The 18539-nt window shown below is 37.2% G+C and overlaps 1 protein-coding gene across 1 annotated transcript in view; it reads left to right on the top strand.

The window, feature by feature from the left end:
* Positions 1-18294, top strand: part of LOC311514308 (multidrug resistance-associated protein 1-like) — a 58583-nt gene extending 40289 nt beyond the window's left edge. Inside the window, exons 16-28 of the mRNA XM_084616803.1 lie at positions 551-623; positions 1175-1235; positions 2428-2647; positions 3221-3375; positions 5935-6090; positions 8946-9145; positions 9785-9911; positions 11903-12004; positions 13482-13625; positions 14666-14824; positions 15672-15838; positions 16932-17126; positions 17629-18294. Of these exons, the coding sequence (XP_084472929.1) occupies positions 551-623; positions 1175-1235; positions 2428-2647; positions 3221-3375; positions 5935-6090; positions 8946-9145; positions 9785-9911; positions 11903-12004; positions 13482-13625; positions 14666-14824; positions 15672-15838; positions 16932-17126; positions 17629-17755 (1886 nt within the window). The 3' untranslated portion in view covers positions 17756-18294. The remainder of the gene's footprint in view (positions 1-550; positions 624-1174; positions 1236-2427; positions 2648-3220; positions 3376-5934; positions 6091-8945; positions 9146-9784; positions 9912-11902; positions 12005-13481; positions 13626-14665; positions 14825-15671; positions 15839-16931; positions 17127-17628) is intronic.
* Positions 18295-18539: the final 245 nt, after the last annotated feature.

Raw genomic sequence — 18539 nt, 5'->3', positions numbered from 1 at the left:
TGGACCATCTGTTGTGTTAAAACCCCATTTCTCTGTTTATGCTTTGTTCCTACTATTGGGCTTAAACAATACTTCTGTTTTGAAAAGGCTATGCGGAGTCACTGTATTCACCTACTGGTCACAGGGATCCTGAAGTGCACAAGGCTTGTAGGTAGTTGAACACAGCTGGGTCTGCTGAGTAACTAGGGTTAGTACACAGGGGTGTTGTACCCTGGGAAACTATTCTGAAAGTGGAAAAATTGCAGGATTGCATTCTTTGAGACGTGAAGGTACGGGTCTGTCACCTGAAAAGGTTCACTCAGGCTAAAGAGGGGGTCAAAAGTGCAGCTGGCCCTGAACTCTGATACTGATATTAATTTAAACCAACATATTCATACAGTAAACATCCCAATAACCAGGTCAGTATACAGTATTCATATATAGTTATAGAGCAGCCCCACTTCCACTTCACCTACATTCTCTCCTTTTTATTCCTCGCTTCTTAATTATTGCAGCTGTCTGAACAAACTATAAAGACTCGAAAAAAGTATTTTCCATTTTTTCACTATAGTGTCTTCTTTAAAGAAAGAGAGTCAAAAAGGCAATACTCTGCCTCAAAAAGAGCTCCAGGGGCAGAAAAACAGGTGAGTACTGAAAGCAAGTAGTACACAGCCAGGATCCGATTTGGGGAGGGTAATTGATGTGATACTAGAACTAGTCCAGCCTTAGGGAGTGCACAGTGCAAGATTTGGGTGCAAATCTGGGCTAGGGGAGGGGCTTCTTGCATCATCTCCATCTGTTCATAAGCAACATAAGAATATGGCTTTGTTTTTTCTTTGCACTCATGCTGCTCTCTCACATTGGTTTGGTTTGCTTTTTTGTGTACATCAGATTGCCTCTATATTCTGTTTGATAGCTGAGTAAATTCCTAGGGGCGGATATCTATTTGCAAGTTTGTAAAGCACTGTGTGCACTTAAGACACTGCATCAATCGTGGTTATTGTGTCTGGATACGCTAACATTTTAATGATAAAAAGGAAGGGCTTGGAAATACGCTGTGGCATTTTCAAGGAAGAGGAATTCACAGACCTTTAAGTTCACTGTTTTTTGTTCAAGATTAATTCTGTGTATGTGTTTTTCTTGATGTTTAACTTCATATTTACGATTAAAATACATTTAAAATTGTTATTTTTAGTTCTTCCTTTGAACAAACCAAAGCATTCTCAATGAAGAAAGAAAATGTTGCTACTGGCAGTGTAAGCATTAGCTAAATTACCTTTGTAGTTTTCTATATACATGTAATGTATTAAAGTAATTATAGGCAGGGCTGGTAGCGCCACCGATTAAGATTTCCTGACATTGCCCATTATAAGACTCAGTTTTCAGTTATTGGTAGCTTTGCCAAACATTAACCATTTGGGCTGAAATTTTCCATACTAGGTGCCTGCCTCAAGGTGAATATTTTGGGAAAAATTCAGCCAAATAGTTCAGCTGTTTCTGAGCTCAGCGCTAGAGAAAAACATGTTTTGCCTGTGTTAAAAATAATTCTGGTGACCCCTTCTTTGAAAAGTTCTAATGCCTCCATGTTTTGGAGCCAGGGCTTGAAATTTGGCAAGAGGGTGGCCTTTGTGTCAGGGATTTGTTTTTTGCGATCACTGTGAAAATCTGCCCATATTTGGTCAAGTTATAAGCCTCTGAAAATCATGTTAAGTAGTCTGGAAAATCAGGTCTGAGATGTCTCAAATTAGGCACAGAAAACGATTGGATGCTTTTGAGCTGAATCTTACTGTGCCTCAACTTTCAGTCTGTAAAATGGAGATGATGCCCTGAGTGTCATCAAAATTAATTAATAAATATTTGTGTAGTACTCAGATACTTATAATGACGAGCATTATAGGAAAGACCATGAGAAAAATTCATAATTCTGTATTCAGAGTGGGGTTTGAATAGCATGAAGTAAATAAGGTCAACAGCACACATTGTTTAGTGAAGCGAAAACTAATAATGAATAATTGCTTATTAAGTAAGCATCATCAATCCTGTGCACCTGAATGAGACTAGGGTCCTATTGAAAAGAGTAGTATGTGATCATGTAATTAATTATTGTACTATGATGCATTTGAAGAAAGGGGGCAAGTTATAGGTGATTAAGCAACCTTTATTCTGGCATTTCCTAACATTTTTAGGCTTGAGTTTGTAATCTTAATGTTCTTTTTAATGTTGTGTGTAGCATATATTAAAAGTATCCCACCCTGTACAGCTGACAAATTTGTATTATAAGGGGGAAAATAGATTTTTGGAGATCCAAAATATGACTGCATGTGATTAAATTATTAGATTTCATTATTTATATGAATGTCTGAAGAAATTAGTATATTCAGTTCATTTACTGTAATTTGTCTTTCACGGTGACATTTTTAGTAACTCCTGTGCTTTTCTTGTATTTAGATGTCAATGTCAGTTATTTTGAAATACCTGCAAGCGTTTGGATGGCTATGGGTGTGGCTAACCCTAGCAGCTTACTTGGGACAAAATGCAGTAGCCGTAGGACAAAATCTGTGGCTTAGCACCTGGTCAGCAGAAGAAGAAAAAAATAAGGATCACACAGAGTGGAAACACTTAAGAAACAACAAACTGGGTATCTATGGGCTTTTGGGATTCATACAAGGTAAGCCTAAGCATACAAGACTTTATTTTCTCTGTATTTGCAAAGCTTAGTTACCTGGGGTTCTTTTACATTCTGTTAAATCTGTAATGGAGACTGGAGATTGGGGTAATACAAAGACAAACTATATTGGTAATTCTGTAATCAGAGGTGTGTATAGCAGCAGAATAGAATCACTTCACATTTGGTTGAGGGGAGTGGCAGGGAGAAAGGATCAAGCTAGGGAGCTGTAAAGTGAAGGAATTATTGAAAAGGCAGATTAGACTAATTTGTAAAATGACTGTCCTTGGAACTAAGTCAATGTTGTATGAACAAGTGCACATTTTAGCTAATGAGGTGTTACTATTTTTTGTGAGGTTAGATGTCAGTGTCCATGTCACAGCTAGTGTTAACAGGAATCATACGCACTTGCTAATGGTAGGCTAGACTTGCTTATGAAGGGGTAAGATGTGAACAGATGCATACGTAAAACAAAACTTTATAGTGGGCCTACCAGGCTGAAGTGTAATCCGTTTAGAAGAGGAAAAAAACCACCAGTCATTATTTTATTTATTTATGTATTCATTTATTCTTAAGGTCTTCTGGTCTGCTATGGTGCATATGTGCTTACTCGGGGATCCCTCTGTGCTTCTCGGACATTGCATAATCACATGTTAGCCAACGTGCTGCACCTTCCCCTCCAGTATTTTGAAACTAATCCAGTAGGTCAGATCATCAATAGATTCACAAAGGTAAAGGAAAAACATGTCCACATTTTTTAGAAAATATACTGCAAAGAACTACAACTTTAATGCCATCTAATGCTTTTAAAAATCAAAGAGTAATACCAGATGCTAGACATCAGTTTCAGTATAGAAAGAAGCCTTCACAAATGCCACAGAATACTTTCCTGCAAAAACCACCAGTAGCTTTTATCAACTGAAGCCCTTTAATGTTATTGCCCATGGTCACTGGGCGTGCATACCTCAGAGCACAGTCCTGCAAACTTGAGGTGTTAAGCTGAGTTGAGCTCAGTCTGGTTGTGACAAGTTACCCCCTTAGGATGCCATCTGATGTGCTGAGATACCACTGAGTCTGCCTGTTTTGCTAGCCTGGGCACCCCTTTTACCTGTCTTGCTGAGCCAGGCTATTAAGTCTCCTCCAGCACTCACACAGGCAGGGCCACACCCAACTGCAGAATGAAACAGACACTCAGATCAGTTCTGGGAAGGCTCATCTTAAGGCACTTGCCCCAGCACTCAGGTGTCCACCTCCCTTGGAGTGCAGACCCAAAGGTAAATTTTGAAATCCTCCTCCTCCCTCTGTGGAGGAAGGTATGCACAGCCTCTTATCCCCCCCTCAGTTATGAATTGCACAAACTGGGTTATATTATAAATGAGAAATAAGTTTATTAACTACAGAAGGTGGATTTTAAGTGAATATAAGAGATGACAGACAGAACAAAGCAGATTACTAAGAAAATAAAACAAAACACACAAGCTAAGCTTGTTTCACTAAAGAAATTGGTTACAAAGAGTAATTTCTCACCCTAGATATTGTTGTCGGCAGATTAGAGAAAGTCTTGAAAGGTAGCTACACTGGTCTGTAGCTTGAGACTTCAGATATTATTACCCACAAGCTAGATGCCCTTTCAGCTTAGGCTTAACCCTTCTCCCCCAAGTTTAGTTCTTGCTTCCAGGCATTTTTCAGTGTCTCTCTGGGTGCGGAGGCAGAGAAGAAACATGATGATGTCACTCCCCTGCCTTATATAGCTCTTGTGTATGGCGGGAACCCTTTGTCTCCAAGTGGAAGAACACTGGCATTACAAGGGGTGGGTCCAGTACCAGGTGACTCAGCCTCATGTCTCTGCAGGGCTGTGGCAACCATTACTCATAGGCTGTCTGGAGCATCCACAGGAAGACTAAGCTCTTTCACAGTTCATTGTCTCTGCTAATGGCCCATTAGCCCTGTCTGGCTTTTCCATTGTTGTACCTGAAGGGCTGGTTGGGGGTGACACCCAAAGTAACACATTTTGAAATACAGATACATAGTTAATATTCCTAACTTCAGATACAGAAATGATACTGGCATACAAATTGGATAATCACATTCAGTAAATCATAACCTTTCCAATTATATCTTACATGCGCCATCTGGCATAAAGTATATCTCAGTTATGTCATTCATATCATAAGCATATTTTCATAAAGAATATGAAGTGAAATGTCCCACTGATATTAAAAGATTATAATTTTTATATCTTGCTAATGCATTGCTACTTGATATAAAAGATTACAGACAAACTATGTTGAATGAACACTAAGGTGTGAAATTCAAGCTCTCAAAGTTAGGATCCCCCCAACCCCCACCCAATACCTCTTTCAATGCACAGAATGGACAGTGCTCAGGGAATGACCTTTCTTAACTTTTGAGTGCATGACTTTGCAACCTTAACATTTGTAATGTTTATTTTTTGTATATAACATCTTATGTTTTTTTAAAAACAAAAGAATTCTATTTCATATAACTATAATGCTGCCCGTTCCTCTCATAAACATAGTTTGAACCCACAAGCTTCAGCACTGCCCATATACATCTGCTACTTGAGCTAAAGGATGATGTGCAATTACTGGTAGGCTGCTATCTTCTGTGGACTGGACCCAAGGAGGATGCATATTGCACTGAAACAGACATCATAACCATGTACTTAGATTTGGTAGCTTCTTTCTGAAAGACAGTGTGGCTAAGTAAATGAGACTTGGATCTGCCTTTTGAGAATCAGGGTTTTGCTCCCAGCTTTTATAACCTCTCAGTGGGTTATGAGGCCTTGATTAATAATACAGATTATAAAAGGAACAGAAATAACCGGAGTGAATAGAAAAGTTGAGAGTTGAATTCATGGTTTCTGGTTCCCAGTCTTGTATGCCTTCTCTTGCCTAATAGTATTTTGAGAGGGGAAAGCAGCAATAGCTGCCACTATGAATTTGTGGCAGTTCAGTTGAGTGCGTTAAGCTTTAGAGCATACTCACCAACTATGGAACAGTCTGATATTTTAGCAACAAGCCTCTAACATCTACTGAACAAAGTTCAGATGGGAAAAGGGGAGTAATTCTATCTATTTGTAGTAATAGACAGACTACAATATGTTAAATTAGTCTGTCATATGTCACCAGAACTTTTCCCCCAATAATTTTTGCTGCAGTAAAAGGATTTGGGTTGTTGGAGTTCAGAGTCTAAGGACAGTTTCTTGAGAAATGTCTACAGTTTTAGTAAGGAGACATTAAAACTAATTTTTGTGTGTAATATCACAGGACATGTTTATCATTGATCTACGCTTCCATTACTATTTACGGACCTGGTTAAACTGTACACTAGATGTTATTGGAACCATTCTAGTAATCATATCTGCTTCACCTCTCTTCATACTGGTAGTTATTCCCCTTGGATACCTGTATTTTATTATCCAAGTAAGTTGCTTAAATTTTTACAATAAGAGATATGTATTTTCCGTGTGAGAGAGAGAGAGACTAAAACAAAATCATCATTAAGCATTGTTTAAAACAATTGGGTGTAAATTTCAAATCTTGCCTGAAAAGTCAAAGTAGAAACCTAAAACTTATATTTTAGTATTCTGCCACCCAAATCTTTGCCTCCCTGCCCACACACACACTTTTTAAAGCTGACTCCTAAAAATATCCTCCGGCTTCTCTCAAGTATACAGAGTAGTCAAATACATTTTGACTGTTTCCTACAGTAATGCCCAGGGTGGATTTGATTTAAATCACTAGTCAGGAAGACTCGATTTAATCATGGATGTCTATATAAAAGTGCATTCTTGTTGGTTGTTACAACCTTAATACATATTCTTCACAACTCAGAGATAGATGAGACCCAAACTGGGTCTCTTTTATGGCCTGCTGCCATTATAGGTTTTCCCTCTAGTGAGAGAATGGTATAGTAGATCTCAAATCAATGAAGGCTCTATTCTGCCCCCAACAATCTTCTGTTCGTTGATCTTTATGAAACTTTGCACATTTAGAGAGAGGTAAGGGACTAACTCTGTGTATACAAATTTGCAGAGGGACAATAGGGTTGAGGTCCGTTATTTCTCACATCTATATATGTCATAAATATAAAGGGAAGGGTAAACCCCTTTGAAATCCCTCCTGGCCAGGGGAAAGCTCCTCTCACCTGTAAAGGGTTAAGAAGCTAAAGGTAACCTCGCTGGCACCTGACCAAAATGACCAATGAGGAGACAAGATACTTTCAAAAGCTGGGAGGAGGGAGAGAAACAAAGGGTCTGGGTCTGTCTGTAGTCGTCTTGGCCAGGGACAGAACAGGAATGGAGTCTTAGAACTTTTAGTAAGTAATCTAGCTAGGTATGTGTTAGATTATGATTTCTTTAAATGGCTGAGAAAAGAATTGTGCTGAATAGAATAACTATTTCTGTCTGTGTATCTTTTTTGTAACTTAAGGTTTTGCCTAGAGGGGTTCTCTATGTTTTGAATCTAATTACCCTGTAAGATATCTACCATCCTGATTTTACAGGGGGGATTTCTTTATTTCTATTTACTTCTATTTTTTATTAAAAGTCTTCTTGTAAAACACTGAATGCTTTTTCATTGTTCTCAGATCCAAGGGTTTGGGTCTGTGGTCACCTATGCAAATTGGTGAGGCTTTTTATCCAACATTTCCCAGGAAAAGGGGGGTGCAAGTGTTGGGAGGATTGTTCAGTGTTCTTAAGATCCAAGGGTCTGGGTCTGTAGTCACCTAGGCAAATTGGTGAGGCTTTTTACCAAACCTTGTCCAGGAAGTGGGGTGCAAGGTTTTGGGAAGTATTTTGGGGGGAAGGACGCGTCCAAACAGCTCTTCCCCAGTAACCAGTATTAGTTTGGTGGTGGTAGCGGCCAGTCCAAGGTGTAATATTTTGTACCTTGGGGAAGTTTTGACCTAAGCTGGTAAAGATAAGCTTAGGAGGTTTTTCATGCAGGTCCCCACATCTGTACCCTAGAGTTCAGAGTGGGGGAGGAACCGTGACAATATATTTATTTATTTATTTTAAAACATTTTTGCTGTTAACAAGCATGTTATCTCTGGAGACACAAATACACAGTTTGAGAACTGCAAAACTAAGCATCTGTGATGGTATCTTCTAGACTTAGCCCTGAGTCCCATTGGGTAGATAGAAAGATTAACCTAAATAATCTATACAGAAGCCCCTGGAACCCATAAGATTGGGTCCCTAATCCATGAACTATTGGAACTCATTTACAAAACTTTTCTTAAACATTACATGAATATATTGTCTCATACTATAGAATTAGAATTTATAATCCCTGTTCCATGATAAGATATCTTTGAGCTATCATGTATTTTAATTAAAACTATCTTTAGATAGGTTTTTTCCTCAAAAAGCATTTTCAAGAAAAAACAATTTAAATTAAAAAAAACACGATTTTTTTTTAAATCCTTGATTTTTATCCACCATGGTAATGCCTGTATTTTTTAGTGACTTCCATTCTTTCCTGCCCATCTTTTTTTCTCTTGTAAGATATTATATTGTAGTCCCTCTAAGAAAACCAATAAAATTGTATGACAAAAGAATGGGCATGTGATATGGAAAGACAGAGAGTCAAAGCAAAAACTGAAGTAGGGTGTGTGCTACCCTGGGACAACACATGCAGATATTTGTAGCTTGCTTCAAGAAAATACATAGCACAGATATGAATTATAGCATTGAGGAACAGGAACTTAGAGAAATCCCTTAACTAAATTTCAACTGTCGTTTTAATGTGTCAGAAAAACTGTCCTTTGAAACATCGGCTTCCCTATCTCCGCTCAAGGCTCTGTTGATGTCAGACATGTTCATAATGTAGCATAATGTATATGCTAATAGATATAAATGAGGGAGCAGAGAGGCGATCAAGATTTGAGAATATACATAATTATACTGATGAAACTTAAGGTGGGGCCTTCATTTGAACATAAGTCAGGAAATTCCAGTGTAAAACTTAGTTCATCTCTTCAGAGGGTGTATGTTGCAACAGGAGTGATGGCAATTTTGGAAATGACACTACTCTTACTGCTAGCCCTCCCAGTAGTTTACATGCCTGGTTATTGCAATAAAGCACAGACATTGTCCACCCCTATGAATTAAAGAGAAATTTTTGAAAAGTTTTGTGCTAAAATTGTTTGACTTTTTTTATTATGATATGAAAATAATCCACAAATTGTACTTGAAGTTTCAAAGCTGTGTGAAACTTTTTTTCCAACCCTTATAGTAACTTAGAATCTGCCTCTTTTGTATGTGTTGTTTCCTTAGCGATACTACATAGCTAGTTCACGACAAATCCGACGATTAGCTGGGGCATCACATTCTCCTGTGATCTCCCACTTCAGTGAAACTCTCTTAGGACTTTCTACAATCCGAGCATTTGGACACCAAGAAAGATTCATTAGACAAAACAAAGATGTGGTGAATGAGAACTTGGTTTGCTTTTACAACAATGTTATCTCAAACAGGTACTGTATTAACGATCTAGAATTTATAGAAGTTATGCACAGTGGGCCAAATCCTGATCCTGTTTAGATCAGTGGCTAAAATAATAAGCTTTGATGGGAGCAGGCTCGTTAAGAGATTAAAATAATCCTAAAATGTGTGTAAGCACTGTAACTTGTTCAGCACTCTTAGTACTGGCTTCCTGGTTTGTATCTAAGCAATAGGGTATGTCGTCCTCTGTGTGCAAGAATCCAATTAATTTATAGGAGATAGATATGCTTGCTCTGAGATGAGAATATTCTACAACAATGAAGTCTACTAACAGCTGCTGGAAGAGGAGAATTATAAACTGCCTTACTTATGGAGTTGCTGTCTATTTATATGGATTGTAGAGAAGTCTGGCCTAGCTGACAGCGCACTGGACTGTTCCAGCTCTGCCACTGGCCTATTGGGTAATCTTGGGCAAGTCACTTACCTGCTCTGTGCCTCAGTTTCCCCATCTGTAAAATGGAGATAATGATACTTACCTTCTTTGTAAAGCATGTTGATGAAAGGTGCTATAAGAGATAATTGTTGATATTTTACTATATCAATGTTCCATAATAAAATTTCTTTAGATAAATCCTTTTTTTTTTTTTTTTCCCTGGCTACATTGACTACAGGTGGTTGGCTGTCCGGCTTGAGTTTTTAGGAAACCTGATGGTTTTCTTTGCTGCCTTGTTTGCAGTGCTGGCTGGAAATACAATTAATTCCTCTACAGTGGGTTTATCCATATCATATGCACTGAATGTAAGTGATGGTATAGTTTTGATGCTTCTACAATATTTCATATGGAAGGCAAGAATGATTGGGGTAAAATTTAGTAGGCCAAATTCTGCACAGTTACATCTGTGCAATTTTTAATCTCATGGATGTAACTGAGCAGAATGTACTATCACTACTATGTGTTTTTCTTTGAATTTACTCTAATTGTGGAAGTTTATGTATTATTAACAATTCAAATATTGATAGGTTTAAATGCAACAACAAAATATTGGAATATTGAAACAGAATTGTAAATATTAAACTTACTACACTGCATGGCTTACTTTTAGTATTTTGCTAGCTTGGAGAAGGGAAGTAGTCTAGTCAATTGCACTCGTGTTTTCAGATGCGTACTTTCTAGTTCTGGTGCACTAGCATAATGCTGAAATATTTAGGTTGCCATCATTGCAAGGAAGAGGTTGGTTTAAAAATGAGTTTTGTATTGGTATTGAAGTATTTAATGGAAACATTTCTACTGGCCTATTTTATTAAAAAAGAAAAAAAAAGTAGCATAATTGGGACCACATTTGACAAGCATGTCCCTTTTAATAAGGAGGGCTAGACCTATGTTGATTAATGGCTAGAGAGACAATAAACCCTTATGATTTAAAGAGTTTTAAAAACCCACACATCCACAATATCTTGACAGTTTGGTCCTATCACCTGTGTACTTTCCCGCTCTCTCTCACTCATCCTGTGGTCTAAAATTAAGAATGTATGTTCTTTGGGGTAAAGTACCATAGACATATATCACTATACCCATGAAGATGATACTGGCTACCACAAGACTTTATACCTGATAAGATCTGAATTCAATGTTCTGTGATTTCCCTGCAACAGATTGCATCAGCACAGGAAAGGGTATGTCATTTCTTTTATGCTTTAACACCAGAACACAGGCATCTTAACTGGAGGATCACAGCTCTGAACTCAGGTCTTTGCAGATAGGTATATTACAAACTAGCTTTCAATAATGTTAATTTTTTTTGTACTTTTAATCTTATACACATTTGGTTAAATATGGGCTCTCAGTATAGCTGTTTTTTTGTGTTAAGAAGCCTTTAGGTTCATCATTAAATATTCCTACCTCAGAACAACAATTTAACCTAGGATGGCTAGTTTATTAACCCATTGTGTCACTGACCAGTTTTGTTAAAGTTTAATTTCTAGTTCTGATCTATAATGTACAATGTCTTAGAACAGTTTAAAATAGACCAATTTTGTACTGCTGTAAATGAGCAGCCATCACATGGCAACTGTGAGAATTGACGTATAAAATTAGTGTCCACTGCATTAACTTGCCAATACTGGACTAGGTAGCACTAGTACTTGCAAAAATAGCTTCTCAGTGCTTAAGGATAGAAGTGATTTGGCAGATACTCTGGACCCGATCCCTAGGTGCACTGCAGCTGCTTTTGTCTCGCTGCTAAGATACTTGTGTAAGCGGCTCAGGGAGGATTGTCCCAGTGTAAAGGGAATACTGCAACAGTATACATACAACACAGGCTCATAAACCTACACTTCCTCTTTCAGCCAGGGTAACACAGAAGGGGAGCTTGGTTACTGGGGAAAAGGTGATAGCCAGGGTGCCCTGTACCCTACACTGATCCTGACCTAGTTTTTCTAACACAGCAAATGGTGGAAGAAGTGCTCGGAGTAACACTGGGATAAATGCAGTGAAAGTGGAAGCTTAAAGCCAGCTTTGCATACCAACTCCTGACTTGTGCTCTGCATCTTCTGGAACTATCTAAGCAGCTGATATTGTGTTTTGATGCTGTTTCTTACTATCCATAATACATTTCTGAAATATATTATGCTGTTTACGAAGACCAAACAATTTTAATACATTCTGTGAAATGAATCATAGAAATGTAGGGTTGAAGGGGGCCTCAAGAAGACATTAAGTCCAGCCCACTATGCTGTGGCAGGACCAGGTAAACCTAGACCATCTCATGAATATATCTTATCTTTTTCAGATAACTCAAAGTCTGAATTTTTGGGTGCGTAAAGCATGTGAAATTGAAACTAATGGAGTTTCCATTGAAAGAGTTTGTGAATATGAAAAAATGGACAAAGAGGTGAGCATTTTAGAAGACTGAATATAAACTTAGTATTTGGATACTATTTCATATATGTGTATAAGCTAGTGGCTAACTGATAAAAAGAAAATAAATTGACTGACTAATACAAATGCGTCTTATAATTAATAATATACGTACATTCTCAAAGTGTGATACATTCATGAGCTAATGTATTTGACTTTCTCTTCACACTAATGGTCAGAACAGTTTTGTATTTTTAATGTTGACCAATAAGTTTCTTGACATCAGACTTTGTGGTAGCTATTGTAGTTAGAAACAAACAAATAGAGATTTAAGATTTATTTTATGTAAGTCTCATCATGAACTACTATCTGAATTTGTCTGTGGGTATATCTATACTACAGTCACGGAGTGTGATGACAGCTCAGGTAGATGAACCTGAGACAGTTTAGCTAGCTAGCTTGGCTACTGGAGCAGTGAAGTCACAGCAGCATGGACTTCAGTGCAGGGTAGTTGCCAGAGTAATTACCCAGGAGAGTTTGTACAGCCCATGAAGAAGCCATGCTGTCACGGCTTCACTGCTAATCCAGCTCTTTGGGTATGTCTACATGAGTTGCAATCACACCCGATGATTGAAATTCAGAAATATACAGTGGTGCAATGATACATGGTATGTTCCATTCACTACAGAGCATGAGATATCTGCCATCATCAAAACCTTTGCTACTAGGCTGATACAAAAGTTGCAAGGTAGGAGTGGATATTTGATGAATTACTGTAACTAGAATAATAGTTGCCTATCACAGTTCTAGGCTGGAGTGTTCCCCTCTGCTTCCATGAGAGGAGAACAAACCTGCTGAGGTATAAGAAGGGCTGGCTTCACAGAATGTCCCTCTCCTCTGTGCTGTCTAAGCTCCTCTATGGTGGCTTCAGTGGTTTGGGCTCCAGACTTCCAAGAGCGAGGGCAGTCATTCTCAAATACTGCTACTTCCCATAGTGGGCCAAATAAGCCAAAGTGATTCCTGACCTTAACTAGCATGGGTTCACTCCTGATATAGTGTGAACAGTGTGTCCTATGCATTTTTTTCAAAGTAAGTGGCATTGCAGACATGAATAAAGTTGTTAGAAAGGTGCAGGCTGTACTTGCTGAGAATAGTGAATGTATTACAAAGTATTAATAGCCAGGGCCTTGGAAGCCTGAGTCTCTTTCAAAACTCAGGCCTGTGAGTTGGTAGAATAATCAAGGTTGCTCTCTAAATGAATATGTGCAATCTTTGTCTGAGTCTGGTTACTGAGGAGGATCATGCAACGCCTCTGCATTTGGTGAAGTATTTTTAATTAAAAATCCTGATGTCCAAGAAGTTGTCTGACTTCTCAGTGCATTGGACTGAGTCTGAGTCATCATCATGTGTTTACTTGTATTTTTAAAACTATAAGTGGGTTGCATAAAGTATTCTAAGTGGCTTGTAAAAATGTAAAACAGTGCACTAAAACAATGTTAATTTAATTTCAGGCCCCCTGGATAATGTCTAAAAGGCCCCCGATGGGATGGCCCAGTAAAGGAATAATAGAGTTCATTAATTACCAAGCTCGGTATAGAACAGGTCTTGATTTGGCCCTACAGGATGTCTCCTTCCAAACGCACAGTAAAGAGAAGGTATTGTACATAATATGAAATAATCAAAAATAGTTTAATTGGCTCCTTAACTTTCTACATTCAATAGATTTCATGTATAAAAGCATAACTGAAGGAGTCCAAATTAGGATAATTCTTACTGGGTATGTAAATAATAAGCTATTAGAATTTGTGAAACTATTTTCTAAATGGTTGCGCAGCCAATGGGAAAAGTATATTTTAATCTAAGTTTTATTAATAGCAACATTAGATACAAGGGGACAGATGCTCATATGGTGTAAATTGATGTAGCTCAACTGACTTGAATACGACTCCTCTAATTTACAGAAGCCGAAGATCTGGACCAAGGCTTTTAAATGACAGACTTTAGTTTCAAGTTATAGTGTAGCTTGATTAGTAATGCCAATTAGAAGCCAATCCTGTCAAGTGTTGAGTGCCTCACACGAAACTTATGCAGCCAATTTTTTGGTAAAATGACTTTTAATAATCTTTTGCTCTCCATTTTAGGTGCATGAAAACAAATGTTTTCCAGCCATTTATTTTTCTTTTTTGTCTTTTATGTATGGTAAATTATTACTTATGTTTTTAATGAGGGCAGTATTAACACAGATCCTTTTATTTCTTGTTTGAGCACCAACCATAGTTAGGTTAGTCTATCTCCAGAAACAGTATGAACAAAGTCATGGGCCAAAGGAACTACTCGTGTGGTGAGCCAGGGGATCACAATCTGGCCCTAAATTTCTGTGCTGCTGCAATGCCAGCAGATGGGAATGTTAGCTTTCGAGTGGGTACCAGAAAACACTTCTTTGGGAATTCCCTCCTACCCCAGAGAAAACTGGATAGTCAGGATCCTGATGATGATTCCCAACCAAAGCGTGAGTGAGTTAAGGAAAATCTGAGGTGGGACCTAAACCACTGAGCTATGGACAAAGGGGCAGTGTTCTTTTATAACTCATGATATCTATCTACAGTGTTTAAAGTCACTAAAAAGAAATTGAAGGCATTAGTTTACTAAACTCTCCATTATTAGTTTTTCTTTTAAAGCTAATATCTTGTTCCAGGTTGGAATTGTAGGAAGAACAGGAGCTGGTAAATCAACACTCACAAATTGCTTGTTTAGAATTATAGAGCGAGACGGAGGCAAAATAATTATAGATGGAATTGATATATCAACTATTGGACTACATGATCTACGTGGCAATCTTAACATTATTCCACAGGTAAAATCTGTTTCCGAATAGACACTTGTCTTTCATTCAAACATTAGCTATTGCATATCTGTGAAGAAATTCTAAATCCCAAAGGCTGAAACTGTAACTATAAGAAAGGCCCCATTTTGTACCAATTCACCAGAGGAAAGATAAATCAGGATATTATTACTGAAATTATGGCTAATATTGAAAACTCCAAAGTTACTCATTAACAGGTATACCCCAAGAAAAGAGAGCTTTGGATGTAATCAAATAATAATAATGGTCATATCGCAAAATCAAAAGTAGCCTTATAGTAGGTGATTTCAATTGAATATTAAATCCTTGTCATGTAAAAGCACAAAACCAGATTCTTAAGAGGTTTAAGTTCCTAAAGATGCAGATAGACACCTACTGGGATTTTCAATAGCACTTACCTGCTTTTGCCTATCTGCCTCTTTATGTGCCCAAATATCTTTAAAAAAACTGGCCCACAGTTTAAAAAAACTGGCCCACAGGATATATTTATAGAAAGCTAGTAGATTTTTTTTTAAAAAACAAACAATGTTCTTTGCTAACTGTACACATTCTTCTTTTTTAATACATATTTTTGAATATGTATTTTCATTTACCAAAGACATAGACTAGACCACTCTCTCCCTCCCCTTTAGGCTTTGTGGTGTTAAATAATTTGAGCATAGCTAGTTTTGCCTTTTCACTCAGATTTCAAATATTATAGTTTGCCTTTTAAAAAGTATTATTTCTAGAATACCTTCATTAAAATCCTAACATTCCTGTGAGTGTTTGTTGAAAAACATTGTTTTGTTTTTTTAAGATTTGTGATGCTACTGCTTAGGCATTTTATATTATTTCTTAGGACCCCGTCTTGTTCTCTGGGACCCTTCAATCTAACTTGGATCCCTTTGGAAAATATTCTGATCATGAGCTGTGGGAGGCAGTGGAGTTGTGTGACTTAAAGAATTTTGTCCAGTCACTCCCAAAGAAACTCCTTCATGAGATTTCAGAAGGTGGTGAAAATCTCAGGTATAAAATTTTTAATATCTACTGGCAAGGGAGCTCTTCTGGTGTGCTAACTTGATTTTCCTTCAATACATTCTACATGACAGTATTCTAATATTTTTCCATGTCACAAAAGTGACTCCCTCATTCTAAATAGAATTACTCTTGTAAAGCAATTTGTGGGCACTTAGCTAAATAGTAACTGGGTGAAATTTTATGGCCAGGTTACACAAGAGGTCAGACCAGATGATCTGATGGTCTTTTCTGGCCTTAAAATCTATTATAGGTGTTTGAGAAATGAGCAAATAGTCCAAGGCAGGGAAAGGACTGCCACAAACAGAATAATTGAAATCAGAGAGAAAAGTAACAATATAAAAAGTAAGAAGAAAAAGAAAGGGAACAAAATATAACCAAGAGAACACTTATAGTTTGCGCTGTATTATATCTTCTATTATTTGCTTAGTGTAGTTAAGTAGCTGTTTAGTTTCTCTTTACAGTGCCTTGTTATTTCAAAGATATGCCAAGGAAGGTGACACTTTTTATAGGATAGAAAATTTCTGAGTGTAAGAGTCAGGCCATTGCAGTCTGCTAAAAATCTGAGAAATTTATATAAATGCTTGATAAGCTTTTAGCAGCAGAGTGGCAATCCAAAATTTAAAAAAGCAGAGCAGAAATGGAAAGTTAGTTAATAAATTGGAATGTATCTGCAAAAAATGGGACATGCCACTTCCAAAGATAGCATAAGAGTTTTTAAAACTCTCATCCTGAACCAACTCCCACCCTTGTAAAATACATAATTTAATAATCATCTGCTGTGTATCAGTCTCTTTCAAACTTATCCCATGTCCAAATTAGGACTTGAATATAATACTGGGTATTAAGTTCATGTGGAAACTGGATGCAAATATGCATCCATCTGGAAAATGGAACCAGGGATATGCTCTAAAATAGATTGTAAGCATCTGGTTTTGCTAACATTGAAAAATTATCCTACTCATTGCTTTCTCTCTACAAAATAACCTGATCAAGGTATTATCTAGCATTTATTGTGGGTGGGAACACAGCATTGCTTTTGCAAAGTTATTGAAATGACACCGTTTTCAAATGTGTTTAACAGTGTTGGGCAGAGGCAGCTTGTCTGTCTTGCCCGGGCTTTGCTACGGAAGACAAAAATTCTGATCTTAGATGAGGCAACAGCCTCTGTTGACATGGAAACCGATAACCTAGTGCAGTCCACCATCCGGAGGGAGTTTCACAACTGCACAGTATTAACTGTAGCCCACAGGTTGCATACTATCATGGATTCTGAAAGGTAAGTTTCAATATTGTTTTAAAAAACATGTGGTTTCATTTAGACATTGTCAAAGTTGGTAGGCATGAAAGCTGATCTGGCTTGACACTTTCCTCATATAATCTATGGTACCATGAAATACATATATATTTATATTAGTAGTAGTTACTGACAGTAAACAGACTGATATTTGTGCTACAATGTTTCTCCTATTCTAATTACTGAATTAATTTTTAACTCCATTTTATCCCAGTTGCAAACACAAGTTACTAGCAAGTCCGTTTAATTTACCAGAGAAAGTTGATTGCACTCTAGAACTTAAGGTGACAAGGCAAACTTTCATTTTCTAAAAACTTTTTTTGTGCAGGAGTTCACAGCTTCATGAATCTCTGAGTTATCTACTGCAAAGAGATTTTCACATATTAAAGGAAATCTACCTAATCCACACCTTCATAGGGCTGGAAAGTATGGCTGAAAAAAATAGCTCAATTTTCCTCATCACCTTTTTGTTTTTGCATTGCAGAGTGCTTGTTCTGGGCTCTGGAAGAATTATAGAATTTGATACCCCACATAATTTATTACTTCAGCAAGGAGTTTTTTCGAAAATGGTCGCTGAGGCTGGGATAACACAAGATACAAATAACTCATGAACTTATTTTTGTGAAGACAAGAATGCTGGTTATTCTGAACTCCGAATGCAGGAAATGCTCTAGGGATGTGTGGTTAATTGTATCCTTGAAATTATAAAATGATCACACAGTTTAGGGGAATTGTGTAGTTTTAACACTACAAATTTCTTACATGTGGTAGGATAAAAGCTGATGGTTGCTACTGTTATGATCTGTATTGCACACTCTTCAACCTTCTTTAAAATATTTTATATACTTTTTCACTAGAACTACAAAATAATAAAGCTATGCTTTTCATAGCATACAGTGACTTTTGCTTTAATAAATGATTTGGAGACTACATAAATGCTTGTGAGCCACACTACTTAACACTCCAGAACCTTCAGCACTTGTTTTGGTTGAATCAGTTTGTATGTTTTAAATTATTTAGAAAATAATGCTGATTTAACCAGTATCCTCTGTTATAAATAATGAGCTAGTGAAAATTCATTTGAGAATTGTCATTTTATGAACATAAGGGGTTCAGTGCTGACTTTAATCTGTACATGAATGTTTTTAAAATTCTTTAGGGGTATATTTGGTAGATATTTTTAAATGGCCTTTGAAAACCCTAAAATAAATGACAAGTTAAACGATTAGTACTTATTTTTGTCCACCTAACTGAGCATTCTCAAGTCAAATTGTGACAGAATTCTTAAAAGGAAAATCCCTCTGGGAAATATTCATTTTATATTTAAAGCACATTTGTACAAGCTTTTCTTGTGCTAGTCGTGGCAATAGAACCCTCTTTTCATATTTAATGGGA

This window comes from Lepidochelys olivacea, assembly GCF_965140295.1.
Source record: "Lepidochelys olivacea isolate rLepOli2 genome assembly, chromosome: 1".
Classification (NCBI taxonomy): domain Eukaryota; kingdom Metazoa; phylum Chordata; order Testudines; family Cheloniidae; genus Lepidochelys; species Lepidochelys olivacea.
The sequence above is the reverse complement of the archived record's forward strand: the minus strand, read 5'-3'. Positions and strand labels throughout refer to the sequence as shown.